This window comes from Heterodontus francisci, chromosome 14, assembly GCF_036365525.1.
Source record: "Heterodontus francisci isolate sHetFra1 chromosome 14, sHetFra1.hap1, whole genome shotgun sequence".
NCBI classification, from domain to species: domain Eukaryota; kingdom Metazoa; phylum Chordata; class Chondrichthyes; order Heterodontiformes; family Heterodontidae; genus Heterodontus; species Heterodontus francisci.
The window spans coordinates 91,196,506-91,215,629 of NC_090384.1; the positions used below are offsets into that span (position 1 = coordinate 91,196,506).

The 19,124-nt window shown below is 41.7% G+C and overlaps 2 protein-coding genes across 2 annotated transcripts in view; one reads left to right on the forward strand and one right to left on the reverse strand.

Annotated features, from left to right (window-relative positions):
- LOC137377341 (L-lactate dehydrogenase A chain-like) overlaps nt 1–15,485 on the forward strand; it is a 44,880-nt gene extending 29,395 nt beyond the window's left edge. Inside the window, exon 7 of the mRNA XM_068046922.1 lies at nt 15,321–15,485. Within this exon, the coding sequence (XP_067903023.1) occupies nt 15,321–15,485 (165 nt within the window). The remainder of the gene's footprint in view (nt 1–15,320) is intronic.
- Nucleotides 15,486–16,227: 742 nt separating this feature from the next.
- Nucleotides 16,228–19,124, reverse strand: part of LOC137377151 (zinc finger protein 761-like) — a 54,792-nt gene continuing 51,895 nt past the window's right edge. Inside the window, exons 12-13 of the mRNA XM_068046527.1 lie at nt 18,865–18,999; nt 16,228–18,372 (exon numbers count right to left, since the gene is read on the reverse strand). Of these exons, the coding sequence (XP_067902628.1) occupies nt 18,047–18,372; nt 18,865–18,999 (461 nt within the window). The 3' untranslated portion in view covers nt 16,228–18,046. The remainder of the gene's footprint in view (nt 18,373–18,864; nt 19,000–19,124) is intronic.

Genomic DNA, 19,124 nt, shown 5'->3' on the forward strand with positions numbered 1-19,124 from the left:
CCAGGGGCGATGCCACATTGGATTTGGTACTGGGTAATGAACCCGGCCAGGTGTTAGATTTAGATGTAGGTGAGCACTTTGGTGATAGTGATCACAATTCGGTTAGGTTTACCTTAGCGATGGGCAGGGACAGGTATATACCGCAGGGCAAGAATTATAGCTGGGGGAAAGGAAATTATGATGCGATTAGGCAAGATTTAGGATGCGTAGGATGGGGAAGGAAACTGCAGGGGATGGGAACAATCGAAATGTGGAGCTTATTCAAGGAGCAGCTACTGCGTGTCCTTGATAAGTATGTACCTGTCAGGCAGGGAGGAAGTTGTCGAGCGAGGGAGCCGTGGTTTACTAAAGAAGTTGAAGCGCTTGTCAAGAGGAAGAAGAAGGCTTATGTAAGGATGAGACGTGAAGGCTCAGTTAGGGCGCTTGAGAGTTACAAGCTAGCCAGGAAGGATCTAAAGGGAGAGCTAAGAAGAGCAAGGAGAGGACATGAGAAGTCATTGGCGGATAGGATCAAGGAAAACCCTAAGGCTTTCTATAGGTATATCAGGAATAAAAGAATGACTAGAGTTAGATTAGGGCCAATCAAGGATAGTAGTGGGAAGTTGTGTGTGGAATCAGAGGAGATAGGGGAAGCGTTAAATGAATATTTTTCGTCAGTATTTACAGTAGAGAAAGAAAATGTTGTCGAGGAGAATACTGAGATTCAGACTACTAGGCTAGATGGGATTGAGGTTCACAAGGAGGAGGTGTTATCAATTTTGGAAAGTGTGAAAATAGATAAGTGCCCTGGGCCAGATGGGATTTATCCTAGGATTCTCTGGGAAGCTAGGGAGGAAATTGCAGAGCCTTTGTCCTTGATCTTTATGTCGTCATTGTCGACAGGAATAGTGCCGGAAGACTGGAGGATAGCAAATGTTGTCCCCTTGTTCAAGAAGGGGAGTAGAGACAGCCCTGGTAATTATAGACCTGTGAGCCTTACTTCGGTTGTGGGTAAAATGTTGGAAAAGGTTACAAGAGACAGGATCTATAATCATCTTGAAAAGAATAAGTTCATTAGCGATAGTCAGCATGGTTTTGTGAAGGGTAGGTCGTGCCTCACAAACCTTATTGAGTTTTTCGAGAAGGTGACCAAACAGGTGGATGAGGGTAAAGCCGTGGATGTGGTGTATATGGATTTCAGTAAGGCGTTTGATAAGGTTTCCCACGGTAGGCTATTGCAGAAAATACGGAAGTATGGGGTTGAAGGTGATTTAGAGCTTTGGATCAGAAATTGGCTAGCTGAAAGAAGACAGAGGGCGGTGGTTGATGGCAAATGTTCATCCTGGAGTTTAGTTACTAGTGGTGTACCGCAAGGATCTGTTTTGGGGCCACTGCTGTTTGTCATTTTTATAAATGACCTGGAAGAGGGTGTAGAAGGGTGGGTTAGTAAATTTGTGGATGACACGAAGGTCGGTGGAGTTGTGGATAGTGCCGAAGGATGTACAGAGGGACATAGATAGGCTGCAGAGCTGGGCTGAGAGATGGCAAATGGAGTTTAATGCGGAAAAGTGTGAGGTGATTCACTTTGGAAGGAGTAACAGGAATGCAGAGTACTGGGCTAATGGGAAGATTCTTGGTAGTGTAGTTGAACAGAGAGATCTTGGTGTCCAGGTACATAAATCCCTGAAAGTTGCTACCAAGGTTAATAGGGCTGTTAAGAAGGCATATGGTAGCTTTTATCAGTAGGGGGATCGAGTTTCGGAGCCACGAGGTCATGCTGCAGCTGTACAAAACTCTGGTGAGACCGCACCTGGGGTATTGCGTGCAGTTCTGGTCACCGCATTATAGGAAGGATGTGGAAGCTTTGGAAAGGGTGCAGAGGAGATTTACTAGGATGTTGCCTGGTATGGAGGGAAGGTCTTACGAGGAAAGGCTGAGGGACTTGAGGTTGTTTTCGTTGGAGAGAAGGAGGAGGAGAGGTGACTTAATAGAGACATATAAGATAATCAGTGGGTTAGTTAGGGTGGATAGTGAGAGTCTTTTTCCTCGGATGGTGATGGCAAACACGAGGGGACATAGCTTTAAGTTGAGGGGTGATAGATATAGGACAGATGTTAGAGGTAGTTTCTTTACTCAGAGAGTAGTAGGGGCGTGGAACGCCCTGCCTGCAACAGTAGTAGACTCGCCAACTTTAAGGGCATTTAAGTGGTGATTGGATAGACATATGGATGAAAATGGAATAGTGTAGGTCAGATGGTTTCACAGGTCGGCGCAACATCGAGGGCCGAAGGGCCTGTACTGCGCTGTAATGTTCTAATTCTAATTCTAAAAAAAATCTCAGCATGAGGCCTGTCTCATTCATACTTCCCTCCGACCAAGCAAACAAATCTAGACTGAGAAGTAAAAGCAACCTCGGAGATCTGACAAGATAGATAACTTATCCAATCTGAAGCTGCACTGCATGCTATTTCAATGGCTGATTCAGCTGTTCCTACAGTTGTCTAAACACACAAAGACAAAGAACAAAGAACAGTACAGCACAGGAAAAGGCCATTCAGCCCTCCAAGCCTGCACCGATCTTGATGCCTGCCTAAACTAAAACCTTTTGCACTTCCGGGGACCGTATCCCTCTATTCCCATCCTATTCATGTATTTGTCAAGATGTCTCTTAAACGTCATTATCGTATCTGATTCCACCATCTCCCCCGACAGCAAGTTCCAGGCACTCACCACCCTCTGTGTAAAGAACTTGCCTTGCACATCCCCTCTAAACTTTGCCCCTCTCACCTTAAACCTATTTCCCCTAGTAACTGACTCTTCCACCCTGGGAAAAAGCTTCTGACTATCCACTCTGTCCATGCCGCTCATAACTTTGTAAACCTCTATCATGTCACCCCTCCACCTCCATCGTTCCAGTGAAAACAATCCGAGTTTATCCAACCTCTCCTCATAGCTAATGCCCTCCAGACCAGGCAACATCCTGGTAAACCTCTTCTGTACCCTCTCCAAAGCCTCCACGTCCTTCTGGTAGTGTGGCAACCAGAATTGCACGCAATATTCTAAATGTGGCCTAACTAAAGTTCTATACAACTGCAGCATGACTTGCCAATTTTTATACTCTATGCCCTGACCGATGAAGGCAAGCATGCCGTTATGCCTTCTTGATTACCTTATCCACTTGCGTTGCCACTTTCAGTGACCTGTGGACCTGTACGCCCAGATCTCTCTGCCTGTCAATACTCCTAAGGGTTCTGCCATTTACTGTATACTTCCCACCTGCATTAGATCTTCCAAAATGCATTACGCCACATTTGTCCGGATTAAACTCCATCTGCCATTTCTCCGCCCAAGTCTCCAACCGATCTATATCCTGCTGTATTCTCTGACAATCCTCATCATTATCCGCAACTCCACCAACCTTTGTGTTGTCCGCAAACTTACTAATCAGACCAGCTACATTTTCCTCCAAATCATTTATATATACTACAAACAGCAAAGTTCCCAGCACAGATCCCTGCGGAACACCACTAGTCACATCCCTCCATTCAGAAAAGCACCCTTCCACTGCTACCCTTTGTCTTCTATGACACAGCCAGTGCTGTATCCATCTTGCCAGCTCACCTCTGATCCCGTGTGACTTCACCTTTTGTACCAGTCTGCCATGAGGGACCTTGTCAAAGGCTTTACTGAAGTCCATATAGATAACATCCACTGCCCTTCCTTCTTTGTCACTTCCTCAAAAAACTCAATCAAATTAGTGAGACATGACCTCCCCTTCACAAAACCATGCTGCCTCTCGCTAATAAGTTTGTTTGTTTCCAAATGGGAGTAAATCCTGTCCCGAAGAATCCTCTCTAATAATTTCCCTACCACTGATGTAAGGCTCACCAGCCTATAATTTCCTGGATTATCCTTGCTACCCTTCTTAAACAAAGGAACAACATTGGCTATTCTCCAGTCCTCTGGGACCTCACCTGTAGTCAATGAGGATGCAAAGATTTCTGTCAAGGTCCCAGCAATTTCTTCCCTTGCCTCCCTTAGTATTCTGGGGTAGATCCCATCAGGCCCTGGGGACTTATCTACCTTAATGCTTTGCAAGACACCCAACACCTCCTCCTTTTTGGTAATGAGGTGACTGAGACTATCTCCACTCCCTTCCCTAGGCTCATCAGCCACCAAGTCCTTCTCTTTGGTGAATACTGATGCAAAGTGTTAGCGGGAATGAATCTAGAAGAATCACTCGACACTCAGGTCTGCTCCAATGTCAAACAGTTTATTGAGTTACGCCAGCGGGGAGCAGGTCACTGCTCTGTCCAGATGCCTCTCCACCAAACAAAGGAAAATCATGCATACTTATACATTTTTCTAACAGTTACTCAGCCCATCCTGGCTGGACATGATCCAATCATAACGGTTATTGATTACATACATTACACATATTACCAATTAGATTACTCATTAGGCATCATGTGGCTACGTGATCAGCTCATGCAAGCCCCCTGATCATCTTGTGATGTTTCCCAGACCCCCTTATCAACTATCCTTGAGTCTTCACAATGAATCCTTCTACCTTTATCAAGCTTGCATTCCTGATTGCTTTGTGCAGTCTGCAGTTACACAAAGCAGCTGTCTTATACACTGATATGAGGGGCCCTCCTTGGTCAGGCTAATTGTCTGTGCTAAGCAGTACCATGTTCAAGGCTGCAAGCTAACTAACTTGTCCCACAATGCCTTGGGTAAATACTCCATTTTGTAACAATATGTGGCTATACTTTCATCATATATATATATATATATATATATATATATATGTGTGTATTTATTTAGCTGCATCGGCCACAATTTTTTCCTTCTACAATCCCCCCTTTCGGTAAAGGACTACCCCTAGTCCTGTTAATCGACATACCTATTTTATTATCCCCGTTTTAACCCTGTCCGGTATTCCCTGCCTCTACATGCTGGCCAGTCACGTGATTTCAGGAATTCTGGTCACTTAAATCAAATCAATATGACCCAAATTATCGTGTCCCTTTGAGGTTAACCTCCTGTGTTGTTCCTTTACCAAAGCCTTTGCTTTCTTACGCTTAGTATATTGTCCGCATGATCTACAAGCCAATATTACCTCTGTGGGAGCCAGTACCAATTGCACTCCCACCAACACGTGTGATATTATCCTGATTCAAGGGTGAATATTGATGTTCATCCCCCAATACCAAACTCTTCCCCGCCAGCTTGTACTTTGAAGTTCCTGTTCATTATTTTCCTTGAGAACCTTTAACTTTCTTTTTAACTGATGGTAAAGGTTCACTGAGTGACCTACTTTGTCCCGTAATCCGCTCAATTTCTCATCTATGTGTGGGATTGGGGCTTGCTCTGACTCTTTATAATGCTGGAGGTGATCGTGGAGCTGATCAGTTGCATTAATGGTTTCCAGCCCCCGCTGTTGGATATAAACTATCCAGGCTAGTCCTATAGTGACTGGTTGTTGAGGGGTAAAACAGAAGTCTGGGTATGGTATGGGACAGCGTCAACTTCCATAGCAGTATGATGTTTTGATGGTGGAAACGCAGTACTTTCCATTTCCCTGGTACCCCGACCTTGCAAAATCTCTGTCAGATAATATTGGAGGGAGGTATTGCCCTGTCGATCCAATCTGGTACCTCCCCACTTTGGAGCTGATCGAGGTTGTGTCTCATTTGTTCCACCATCCACAGCCCATAAGTGTGGCACAATTGTCCCTGCCGGGTACGGCATCCAAAGTGATTAAAAGTCTTGGCATGGGCCTCCAGCACTGCTATTCCATCTAATTGTATTTCCATTGTTCTCTGCCCCAGACCTGTTTGATTGGGCCCCCTCAGCTTGAATTATGAGCTCCCTTATAACCCTCCAGAGTCGTTCCACATTCTCGTTTACCGCTTGTGTATGTAAAGAATTGATTAAAGAAGTCCCAGTATTGATCCCTGTTACTTCATCATTTAATATTTTTTTCTCTTGCATCTATGAAATGGGTTACGCCCTCTTATCCTTGTGGCCCCTGTGGCATCAGCAGCTTGTCGCACTATTACAGTGGCTAACATACTATACATATTCTTAGCCTGTTCTGAACAATACTCTGGCATCCGGATACCTGAGACATTGATCAACACAGGCACAATTTCATGTTTTACATTATCATACAACGCTTCCCCTGGGCTCGATGTACCCACACACATCCATGTTCCTTTCAACTTTCCTTATCATCTGTTGCCCAATGGGAGGGGCACAAACAATTCCAAAGACACAGCTCTCAGTTACCCCTTCCCCTTTCTGTCTGGTCACGCAGTTAGCGTGGGTCATCTGTGGAACACCGTACACATACTGCATCTTTGCCCGGATTCACCGTAAGCCATGCAGTCAAGTAGGTTTACTTGCCGTTATACACTTCCCATCCAACATTTTGTGCAATGCCCCATAGTTCATATAGTCCATATTAATACTCCTTTCATTAATCCGTTGTGCATCCATTACCGGGTCTTTGTCCTTCCTCTACGGATATTAGCATCAGGCCTCCAGCCACTGCAGTCCGGTTCTTTCCCATTCGCCACTAGTGATTATATCTGTAATTTAAACACACTGCCCTGGTGGTCACCAGGTGTTAGTACTTGTCCATGTTGTGAGTATCCCCCGATGAGGGATACATGTCTACCTGTGGGGACCGAACATGTCCTGGGGAATCCAGAAGTTAATTTATATTCTTATCATCTCTACTCTTTCGAAATTATCTGTATGATCCCGTCACGCTCGGGCTTCGTTCCCCACAATCCTTGCCCAGTTAGTAGCCCATCTAATAATAATCCAAATGCCTATCAACACTACCATTATTCCCAGCCCCCCGAGTAGTCCATTCTCAAGTGTATTCTTCCATTCCCGGTATCTCTTTGCGTACCAGGTGGTGTTTATTTCGGAGTCTATCATTTGCTGTTGTCTTTATAGACCTTCAGTTGGGACCAATGTTTCCATCGGCCCTTCCCTTTACCATTACTTTGTCTCCCACAACAGGCACCTTTGTCTGTTCCTCTTTCATGTTTCTATAGAACCTCCTGCCTCACCTTGTGCAGTTGTCTGCACAACTCCTTCAAAAATCTTTTAACCCTTTCTCTTGCGGGTCCTATTTCCTCACTACCTGCTACCTGCCCTTCCTGTCATTATTAAGGTGTTTAATTTATCCTGATTATTATAAAGTCATTTTCTCTATGTGAGTTGTCTCACTGCACTGGCTGCATTAAACATTTCATGCCATGCTGTTTCTCAAGTCAGTAAACACGTTTGAGACCCGTTCAAAAAGATCAAAAATGGCCAGACTTTCAAATGTAGCCCTCTTAAAAATTCATATCTCCAAGAGAAATCTATCAATTGCCAGTCTTATCTACACTTTCCTGACTTTCACTGGAAAATTGTAGACTTCTTGGAAATTTCATAATTAACATTAACATTAATGATTTGGAGGAAAGTATAGGTGGACTGATTAGCAAGTTTGCAGACGACACTAAGATTGGTGGAGTAGCAGATAGTGAAGGGGACTGTCAGAGAATACAGCAGAATATAGATAGATTGGAGAGTTGGGCAGAGAAATGGCAGATGGAGTTCAATCAGGGCAAATGCGAGGTGATGCATTTTGGAAGATCCAATTCAAGAGTGAACTATACAGTAAATGGAAAAGTCCTGGGGAAAATTGATGTCCAGAGAGATTTGGGTGTTCAGGTCCACTGTTCCCTGAAGGTGGCAACGCAGGTAAATAGAGTGGTCAAGAAGGCATACGGCATGCTTTCCTTCATCGGACGGGGCATTGAGTACAAGAGTTGGCAGGTCATGTTACAGTTGTATAGGACTTTGGTTCGGCCACATTTGGAATACTGCGTACAGTTCTGGTCGCCACATTATCAAAAGGATGTGGATGCTTTGGAGAGGGTGCAGAGGAGGTTCACCAGGATGTTGCCTGGTATGGAGGGCGCTAGCTATGAAGAGAGGTTGAGCAGATTAGGATTATTTTCATTAGAAAGACGGAGGTTGAGGGGGGACCTGATTGAGGTGTACAAAATCATGAGAGGTATAGACAGGGTGGATAGCAAGAGGCTTTTTCCCAGAGTGCGGGTTTCAATTACTAGAGGACACGAGTTCAAAGTGAAAGGGGAAAAGTTTAGGGGGGATATGCGTGGAAAGTTCTTTACGCAGAGGGTGGTGGGCACCTGGAACGCATTGCCAGCGGAGGTGGTAGATGCGGGCACGATGGAGTCTTTTAAGATGTATCTAGACAGATACATGAATGGGCAGGAAGAAAAGAGATACAGAACCTTAGAAAATAGGCGACATGTTTAGAGAGAGGATCTGGATCGGCGCAGGCTTGGAGGGCCGAAGGGCCTGTTCCTGTGCTGTAATTATCTTTGTTCTTTGTTCTTTTTTTGTTCACACGATATTAATTTAGCTGTTTGAATTCTAATTTCATCATTTGTTTATCCCCAGAATTCCTTTATTAGCTCTTGCATCAGCCAGATCTAATTGCCAATTCCTATTAATTATAATTCTATTTCATTTTGAGTCCTGGAGAACCTTTACAATCAATATTCATAATTCCTTAAAACAGAAATCAAACAGTTCCGTTTGATTCCAGACATTAGTGTATATTGTTTGTGCTTTTTTTTTAACCTTTGATGACATTTTAATTCCTTAAATAACTTGTCAAATTAAACTGGATTTTCGACATCTCAGATTATTCCAAATTCAAATAACAATAAATTTCCCTTTGAATGCTTTAATTAACCACTCATATCAATTTAATTTTGTTTATCGATTCCAATTTCTTATGCCCAGACTTGGTGATATTGCATTTTTTTTTAGTAAAGACAGAAGTGCTTGCAACTATTTCTCCTTCTCAAGCACTTTGTCTCATTGATAAAGATTGTTGCAGCAAGGTTAATTTCTTGCTTGTCTCCAAGGGGGCGGAGCAAAGCATTCTCCGCTGCGTCACTTTACGTAACCCTTTTTTTTATCGAAAAGAACTAAACTCCATTTTAAATAGTTTTTGGTATCCTTAGGATTTTCAAACAACAACATTTTTAGTAACATTATCAACTTCAAAGGAAACCATCTCCATCAGGAAAGACAGCATTTTAGATTAAACTCCAATTGTTTCCAAACTTTTAGCATCTTTTGTAAGAGGTTTCTAATCCAAGGATTTTTTATAAAACAAAAATGATTCCAAATTCCAATTTACTGCAATAAATATTTAAAAATCAAAACTGCCGATGTTATATGAGTGAGTCCTATGTTCGGAATTTAAGACTCCCCCAAAACTCGACATGCTAAACTTGAAAGTTCATTGTGGTTGCAAATGACATTTCCAGGTTTTTTTTTTAATTTAACAGGTCAATTAACCTTAACAGTATTAATTTAATTCAGACTTATTAACTTATAATACTTATTAACTACACACGTAACAGAATAGCACGTGCTTTTTAAAAAAAAGATAGGTAAATTACGTTATTTTTCTTGTTCTTCAGGCGCCTTTTCAAATGACTGTAATAAAACCAAAAACTAAAGAAAAAGTTATTTAACATTCTTACAACAAAAGACTTAACACCAGCTCCTTACACAAACTTTAATCTTTCCCATTATCTCCTTTGCTTATCCTTCTCTCCCTTAAAACCAATATCCAATTCCTGACATTTGCTACTTAAAACAGTCAGTAAAACATGTCTTTAATTTAAACGCCAAAAAAACTAGAACAGATTTTAAACTGGAACTCCAATTAAAGCAGGAGTTGTAAACTTCAAATTGGATTTCTGCCAAACATCTTCAGACCTTCAAGGCTTAGAAAATTGTTCATTGCCTTTTCACAGTTGCAAAACCAACTTTTAAAATCAAAATAAAATTTTGACTTAAAATATAATTCAATTTTATATCCCATTCCTGGGTGCACAATCTTAAATCGAAATGAACACACTCAACAATCACTTTTCACACTCATTCAATTCCAAACAACTTAATAGACTCATGCTTTCAACATTAAAACCAGACAACAAAGAGTTCAACATTAAAGCCAGACAACAAAGAGTTAACGACAGTCAGTTCTACAGAACACAAGCTGTACATCCCAGACATTCAATTCATTCGTGGACGCTTCCAACAATCACACATTCGAATCAAAGACACAGTAACTTGTTTTTACTCTAAAACATAGTCCCTTGTGTCACTCTGCCATAAACTTAGTGAATGCTTTTTTTTCTTTTTGTTTCTCTGCCAGTTGGCAGGTAATGGACCCCTCCGGTCCCCACTCGAGCTCTATCTTTTCACTGGCCTGGCTTGGGTAGGATTAGAACTGTTAGAATCTACTCTCAGAGGTCCGCTTTTAACTTAGCGCAAATTGTAGTAGACCGTCTCCTGGCTAACTGTCGGGTCACAAGTCTGTCCGTATTTCATACAACAAGCTTATGATATATATACGCATACGTATATTCCAAACCCTCCTTGACAGTGCCTACGTCTCTTAATGAACTACCTACCACCGTTTGACCATTGTTCAGATCCTGTTCACAAACTTGGCATTCATTGGTCGCGAAACACCACCCGGCCCCGGGATAAGCTTTAAAGATACTCACCCGGTATTCCTGATGGCATCAAGCGACCGCCGAATCCTGTTCTCAAGTTCGGGATCAGGTTTCAGCCAACTCTCCCTTGTCCCCTTTGTTCCCTTCGCCCATTTAATTCCTGGCCTTCACGTGGGACCCAGTCATCCTCTTAATTCCGGCTCAGGCTGGGTGATTGGGATATCAGGGTCGCAGAAGAGTTGACTTACCCCTGATCCTGCCGACTACGCCAATTGTTAGCGGGAATGAATCTAGAAGAATCACTCGACACTCAGGTCTGCTCCAATGTCAAACAGTTTATTGAGTTACGCCAGCGGGGAGCAGGTCACTGCTCTGTCCAGATGCCTCTCCACCAAACAAAGGAAAATCATGCATACTTATACATTTTTCTAACAGTTACTCAGCCCATCCTGACTGGACATGATCCAATCATAACGGTTATTGATTACATACATTACACATAGTACCAATTAGATTACTCATTAGGCATCATGTGGCTACGTGATCAGCTCATGCAAGCCCCCTGATCATCTTGTGATGTTTCCCAGACCCCCTTATCAACTATCCTTGAGTCTTCACAATGAATCCTTCTACCTTTATCAAGCTTGCATTCCTGATTGCTTTGTGCAGTCTGCAGTTACACAAAGCAGCTATCTTATACACTGATATGAGGGGCCCTCCTTGGTCAGGCTAATTGTCTGTGCTAAGCAGTACCATGTTCAAGGCTGCAAGCTAACTAACTTGTCCCACAATGCCTTGGGTAAATACTCATTTTGTAACAATATGTGGCTATACTTTCATCTTATATATATATATATATATATGTGTGTATTTATTTAGCTGCATCGGCCACAATTTTTTCCTTCTACACAAAGTTAGTACCTCGCCCATTTCCTCTGGCTCCACACATAGATTCCTATCTCTGTCCTTGAGCGGGCCAACCCTTTCCCTAGTTAGCCTTTTGCTCTTTATATATGTATAAAAAGCCTTGGGATTATCCTTAATCCTGTTTGCCAATGACTTTTCATGACCCCTTTTAGCCCTCCTGACTCCTTGCTTAAGTTCCTTTCTACTGTCTTTATATTCCTCAAGGGATTTGTCTGTTCCTAGCCTTCCAGCCCTTACGAATGCTTCCTTTTTCTTTTTGACTAGGCTCACAATATCCTGCGTTATCCAAGGTTCCCGAAACTTGCTAAACTTATCCTTCTTCCTCACAGGAACATGCCAGTCCTGGATTCTAATCAACTGACATTTGAAAGACTCCCACATGTCAGATGTTGATTTACCCTCAAACAGCCGCCCCCAATCTAAATTCTTCAGTTCCTGCCTAATATTGTTATAATTAGCCTTCCCCCAATTTAGCACCTTCACCCGAGGACTACTCTTATCCTTATCCACAAGTACCTTAAAACTTATGGAATTATAGTCACTGTTCCCGAAATGCTCCCCTACTGAAACTTCGACCACCTGGCCGGGCTCATTCCCCAATACCAGGTCCAGTACGGCCCCATCCCTAGTTGGACTATCTACATATTGTTTCAAGAAGCCCTCCTGGATGCTCCTTACAAATTCTGCCCCATCTAAGCCCCTAGCAAAAAGTGAGTCCCAGTCAATATAGGGGAAGTTAAAATCACCCACCACTACAACCCTGTTACCTTTACATCTTTCCAAAATCTGTCTACATATCTGCTCCTCTACCTCCCGCTGGCTGTTGGGAGGCCTGTAGAAAACCCCCAACATCGTGACTGCACCCTTCCTATTCCTGAGCTCCACCCATATTGCCTCGCTGCATGACCCCTCTGAGGTGTCCTCCCGCAGTACAGCTGTGATATTCTCCTTAACAAGTAATGCAACTCCCCCACCCCTTTTCCATCCCCCTCTATCCCGCCTGAAGCTTCTAAATCCTGGAATATTTAGCTGCCAATCCTGTCCTTCCCTCAACCAAGTCTCTGTAATAGCAACAACATCATAGTTCCAAGTACTAATCCAAGCTCTAAGTTCATCTGCCTTACCTGTTATACTTCTCGCATTGAAACAAATGCACTTCAGACCACCAGTCCCGCTGTGCTCCGCAACATCTCCCTGCCTGCTCTTCCTCTTAGTCTTACTGGCCTTATTTACTAGTTCCCCCTCATTTATTTCACTAGCTGTCCTACTGCTCTGGTTCCCACCCCCCTGCCACACTAGTTTAAAACCCTCCCGAGTGACGCTAGCAAACCTCGCAGCCAGGATATTTGTGTCCCTCCAGTTCAGATGCAACCCGCCCTTCTTGTACAGGTCCCATCTGCCCCTGAAGAGATCCCAATGGTCCAGATATCTGAAACCCTCCCTTCTACACCAGCTGTTCAGCCACGTGTTTAGCTGCACTATCTTCCTATTTCTAGCCTCACTGGCATGTGGCACAGGGAGTAATCCCGAGATTACAACCCTAGAGGTCCTGTCTTTTAACTTTCTACCTAACTCCCCCTGCAGGACCTCGTCACTCTTCCTGCCTATGTCATTGGTCCCGATGTGTACCACAACGTCTGGCTGTTCACCCTCCCCCTTCAGAATGCCCCCTGTCCGTTCAGAGACATCCTTGACCCTGGCACCAGGGAGGCAACATACCATCCTGGAGTCTCTTTCATGTCCACAGAAGCGCCTATCTGTGCCCCTGACTATCGAGTCCCCTATAACTATTGCTCTTCTGCACTTTGTCCGTCCCTGCTGAACAACAGTGCCAGCCGTGGTGACACTGCTCTGGCTGCTGCTGTTTTCCCCTGATAGGCCATCCGCCCCAACAGTATCCAAAATGGTACACTTGTTAGAGAGGGGGATAGCCACAGGGGATTCCTGCACTGACGGCCTGCCCCTTCTAGCGGTCACCCATCTATCTGCCTGCACCTTGGGTGTAACCACTTCTCTAAAACTCCTGTCTATGATGCCTTCTGCCACCTGCATGCTCGTAACTGCATCCAGTTGCTGCTCCAACCGATCCATGCGGTCTGTGAGGAGCTGCAACTGGGTACACTTCCTGCAGATGTAGTCATCCGGAACACTGGAAGTGTCACGGACCTCCCACATCTCACAGGTCAAGCACTTCACCCCTCTAACTGACATTTCTAGCACTAATTAATAAATTAATTTAAGATAAATAAATACATATTAAATCCTTACTAAATTGTTATAATTATATGGTCCCTAGTGCTAGATTCCTACTATAAATATTAAATGCTAACTAAATACAGTAATCTCCTCCCTCTGGTTTAGTTACTCTACTTATTAATTAGGGTTTTAATCAATTTTTAATCAATGTTTTATTTTCAAATTCAGTAAAAAAAAATTCCCTACCCACCAATCAGGTCACAGCTTTCCTGTGACGTCACTTTCATGCTATGCATGACATCCTAATTAAGATTCCAATAGGGTAAGCAAGTCTTCCGATAGTGCTCAGCTCAGATCTGAAATGTTTGTCTTCACATCCACTGAGCTACTTTCCATCATATGCATCTTTCTGGCTGTCAATCTTTGACAATCTACTTGAATCCTAGATTATTTGTAGTTCATCAATGGGTATTTCCATTTATAAAGGTCAGCTGGAAATTGAATACAAAGCCTTTGCTGGAAATTGGAATTTTAATCTGGCCCTGTGTCAGTTTACGTACTCTTCTTTAAAACCTCTTAGCCTGTGTAATCTTTGTGGTGGATTGCACTTCAGATGACTGGCTTCTGCTAACCTGTTTACTGAAATATAGGGACAGGATGTCCATCAACTTATTTGATTTGACATAATGAATACATTTTTTTTTTTGGAATGCACATAGGTGTTCTGCCAAAAGTGCGTTTTGCAAATTTAATTTAAAATAGTGGTAACTCTAATTTTCCCTGTTGCCTTGTAAATCAGAATTGGACATTGCTTCCACTACTGGCCTTTTATACTGATTGTCTCAAAGTGCTGCATCAAATATAGCAATTGTCCTATGTAAGACCAAGGAAAACAATTTTCTAAACAAAGACTTGCATAGAGTACATTATCTACCATTACCTCCAATACAACAGGTAAACCAGTCGCTCAGTACCTATTCAAAAGCCACTTTTTGGGCATCCTTGAAACAAGTGGAAATACATAAAGCTGCCATTAGAAGTAATGACATACAATTATCAAGCACTATTGTTTGGAGTTAAAGTATGGATGATGAAATCTTTTGTGTATCAGATGTTTGGGGCATCTAATGTCACAAGGCCTTCATTTTGCTGGGTCAGCACTGTACAGAGAAACAGAATAAATAAGGCTCATCCATATATGGTGCTCCCATCAAGCCCAATCTCAGGCTTTGTAGGAGGGCATGCATTTGGTGTTTTTCTATGGTTATGTTCTAGATTGAAAAGCAATACAAAGTACTGCTCTAACATCTCATGATTGCAGAGGTCAGTCAGGACACCAGATGGGTCAGTGCTGTCCAACATCAACATATACTGACATCAAAAATGTCATTGTGTGTTGGTCACAAGGTTGCTTCCATTTAACATCCGATGAGCTTGCTCAACCCTAGAATGTGCGAAGAATACTTCCTATTGGAATGATGCGTCTGAAAATGACTTCTTTTTCTTTCACATATTTAGAAATATTATTTAATAATTACTCATTTGAATGACTTCCCATATCAAATACAAATTTAATTTAAATAAAAGGTTTCCTGTCCAATAACATATGTAACATTTATTCCAATGATACATCAGAATGAGCACGATATCAAAAACGACGTGTTTCTCAGTCTGCCCTGTGTCCTGGGCTTGTCAGGAATATGTGGAATCTTAAGGCAACCACTCCAGGAGAGAGAGGCAACAAAACTGAAACACAGTGTGGAAAATCTTTTGAAGATCCAGAAAGAAATTGCAATATGAATAAAATGCTACGTGCCAGGCCTGTTTATATGACTGTTTATCAGTGCACCACTGTTACACATGTGATTGCTTAAGGATATTATAGTGTATATCCATTGTTGTATCAGTCAAGTTTTTTTGCAGTGTGGAAGTTGCACAGAAATTAGATATGAATGTATTTGAGATATTACTCACTAGAGTCACATGAAACCCAATAAGCAATAAAGCAGAAACCAAATCACAAGCATGCTAACTTAATGTGAACCTCCAATTTATTATCCATATTAGAGCAGAGAAATACAATAACCTCCGAAGGTTAACAGTAAAGAAATAACAAGGGTGCCCTGACCAGAACAAGATGTATTAACTTTCAAACCTAAAGGCCTGTGCCTTTCCTTTCAGATTGAAGAGAATTCCAGCTGCACGACAACAGTTAATTGGAAAAGGGCTGTGTCCAAATTGGAGTTGTTGCAGAATAGAATGGAATAACTCTAATAAAAGTGTACTACAACTAATAGCCAGAACCATTAATATCAACCCATAAAATGTAGTGGAATACAACTGGGTACTAGTGCTTTCACATTAAGTACTTAGCATCCTGTCTGCACACAGCCCAAGTCTAAAAATTAAAGGATACTTAATAACAGAGGTCTGTGCACCAGCATGTTAACTTTCCCAAGTGACTCAATTGTCTAACTGCTGAATGAATTTCAACTTCAGTAGTGAAAATCAATATACAAACACGCAGACAGACTTCCAAGAAATATTCAGTTTATTATATGTTTTATCATTCATAAAGTAACGACAGTAATTTTATGAAATTGGGAAAACAGCAAGTAGTGTGATGCAGTACTGTCATTTCTGCATTCTGGTGCAGGGTTGAAAAGATATTTAGTCACAACATGAGTGGGGAGCTCTGCAGGTATACTTTATCAATTTCAAATATAATTGTGCAATATTACATCAGGAATTCATCTAACCCTTTTCTAAATGTCATACTTTCAGTCAGTAATTAAATCAGCTGGTTACAGATACAGCAATGAAGTTCTACTGTTGATCAGCAAGTAACAGTTATAAAGTACTTCCACTGTAACCAAATTATTGTCAACTGCAGTAAATTTACAATAAAAGTAGAAAATGATGTAAATACACAGCTGGTCCATCAACATCTGTAATAAAGACAGGTTAATGTTTTGGGTGTTATTCTTTCCAGTATTTCCTGTTTTTATTTGAAAGTTCCAGCAAGCAGATTTTTCTTTTCCAGTTTGCATTATCCATGCTTCCATTCCAACTTGCTGCAGACAGCAAATGGATTGCTGCGCTTCAACAGTGCTAGGAATTTAGACAAAAGACAACATCAAGTAACAATGGTTCAAATTTCTTAGGCTGTTGGATCGCTTAGGCACAATGAATACACGAAAATGGAGCAGCAAGGAGCACATCCTTATAAAGGCAGCACATGCTGTTTTATGCCCTTTTAAATTATTGGGACAGGAAAAGCTGGTTGGTTCAATGACAGGCATGTGCTCCGTGCCCCCCATTTTTCAGTACTCTCAGCTCCCAGCTGATGTTAATTCCAGGTGCAGGAATGGGAAAATCTGCTCCATTGTTTGAAGTGTTTTATTGCAGATTGCCCTACGATTAAGAAATTACTTTTTTTTTTACAAACGACTTTAGAAAAAATTGTTAATGATTTCTATGCTGATTTGATTTTGCTTATTTTACTCTCATTGTTGACTTATGACAGCCAAGTCATTGTCTACATTAAATATTTCCAGCATTTAAAACAGACGAATATATTGCACATATTGAAACTAACTGAAGGAAAATAAAATATACTCTTTTATTCTGAAAGCATGAAGGCAAGTCCTTTAAAACAGCTTGTGCATATAAAAACCTGGAACATAGTAATTTCTAAAACATTGGGTCATCCACTGACATATGGGACCTGATTTTAACTCTGTGCAAGTGGATGGGTTTTGAATGAGTTAAAATCTCACCCAATAAATCAGTCTTGGGTTTGACTGTCAGTACATTTTCTGTAGAACATTCATGCAGTTACAGAATAAAACTTCATGCCAAAATTTTTCTTTTGTTGTCACTCGTGAAAGGTGGTGATTTGGAAGTGTGCATCTTTCTTTGGTTAATCTCCATCTATTATTTGTAGTTAAGTAAAAGGCTGTTCTAAAATGTTATAAAGTTTTAAATAAAATATTATATGGAACACATCACATAATTAGAAGTAATGGTTTCTGAATTATTGCCGGTCGTGTAGTCAAATCAAAGTACTGAAAGGGCTGATGAATGAATGTGCTATTGCGGTTCTGCTTCTGCATGTACCGCATCAGAGATCAAGTTTCTAGTAGAAATGTCCATCCTCAAATGTCAGCACTTCATTACCTGGTCTCTTGCTCTTGGGAGGATTATTGCAGGTGCGACTCCGTTGGTTCACTTGTCTGGAAGCGCAGATGTAAGGCCACTTGTTTGTGTGCGAAATGCAGTGCTCATTACGGTTACATTTTACTGCGTGTGACTGCAGAGTCTTTTAAAAAATGCCTAGTTACGAATGGTGAGCTGCATGCTTAGTGCAAATAGCTTACTGGATGCTTGGTACTTGAAGGGGGTTTCTCCTCCACGAGGGTTTTAAGTGTAAACTGCTCAGGAGCAAGTAACCGCTCGCCAAATAGCGTATTAGGACTGTTCATTACATATCTTCCACTTTCCGATATCAATGTGTAATCAAAGCGTTCCAATTTCTCTCCATTACTAATACCCAAATGCATATTGGCAATTGGCTTTCCTTCAGACCTACTGAAATTGGAGGTACAACTGGAGTTACTGTGCACTAAAACTTTTGTATCACACACGTTCTTTTCTGGATTTTGTTTGTTCAGTGAATTGCATAAATCTAGAAAAAAAAGACAAGACACTTCATAAAACTTTGTGACCAGTTTCCATTTTAGATACAGTGATGATGCTCGTTAATAGTATAATGCTTATGAAAAAATGTAGTTAATTTATCCAGCGTGTTTTAGAAAAAAAAGTCACAACTTGTTAGTGTCTAAGAAAATATCTTAATTAACAAACAGCTATCTATATAATAAAAATTATTTTCTTCTGTATTCAGTTTCTTATGGGTATTCCCTGAATGCAAGGAAGAATTCCCATACCTCACCACCCCCCCCCCCACCAACCACCCCCCCCCCCACCCCCATTGGCTACAGGTACATAAATGTAGCATGCTCTTTGATGTTCTCTCCATCAGGAGAGGTGTGTTTGTTCCCAGGTAGGCACAGTTGAGATCAGGGATTCCACCTGGGATCACACTTAATACATCACGGGGGCAAGGGTTAAGAAGGGGTTATAGAAGTGAAATGTAGTGCAATTCACAAGACATTACCTGTACCTTCCGCAGTTACACGATTTTCCTTCAATTTCAATTTTACGTTAGTACTGCTGTTTGCTTCAGAATAACATTCCCGCTCACCTGTGGACTCTTTTTGCAAAGATTTTATGTAATCAGCTCTACAGCAGCCTAAGTGAAATAAAAGGCAACTGATTATGCTTTTGAAAGTAAACCAACATCATTTTTTTTTGTATTTTGCCTGTGTTGCTACAGTTCATTTTCTTTTGATAAGCTTATTGGGGTAGAAATTTGTC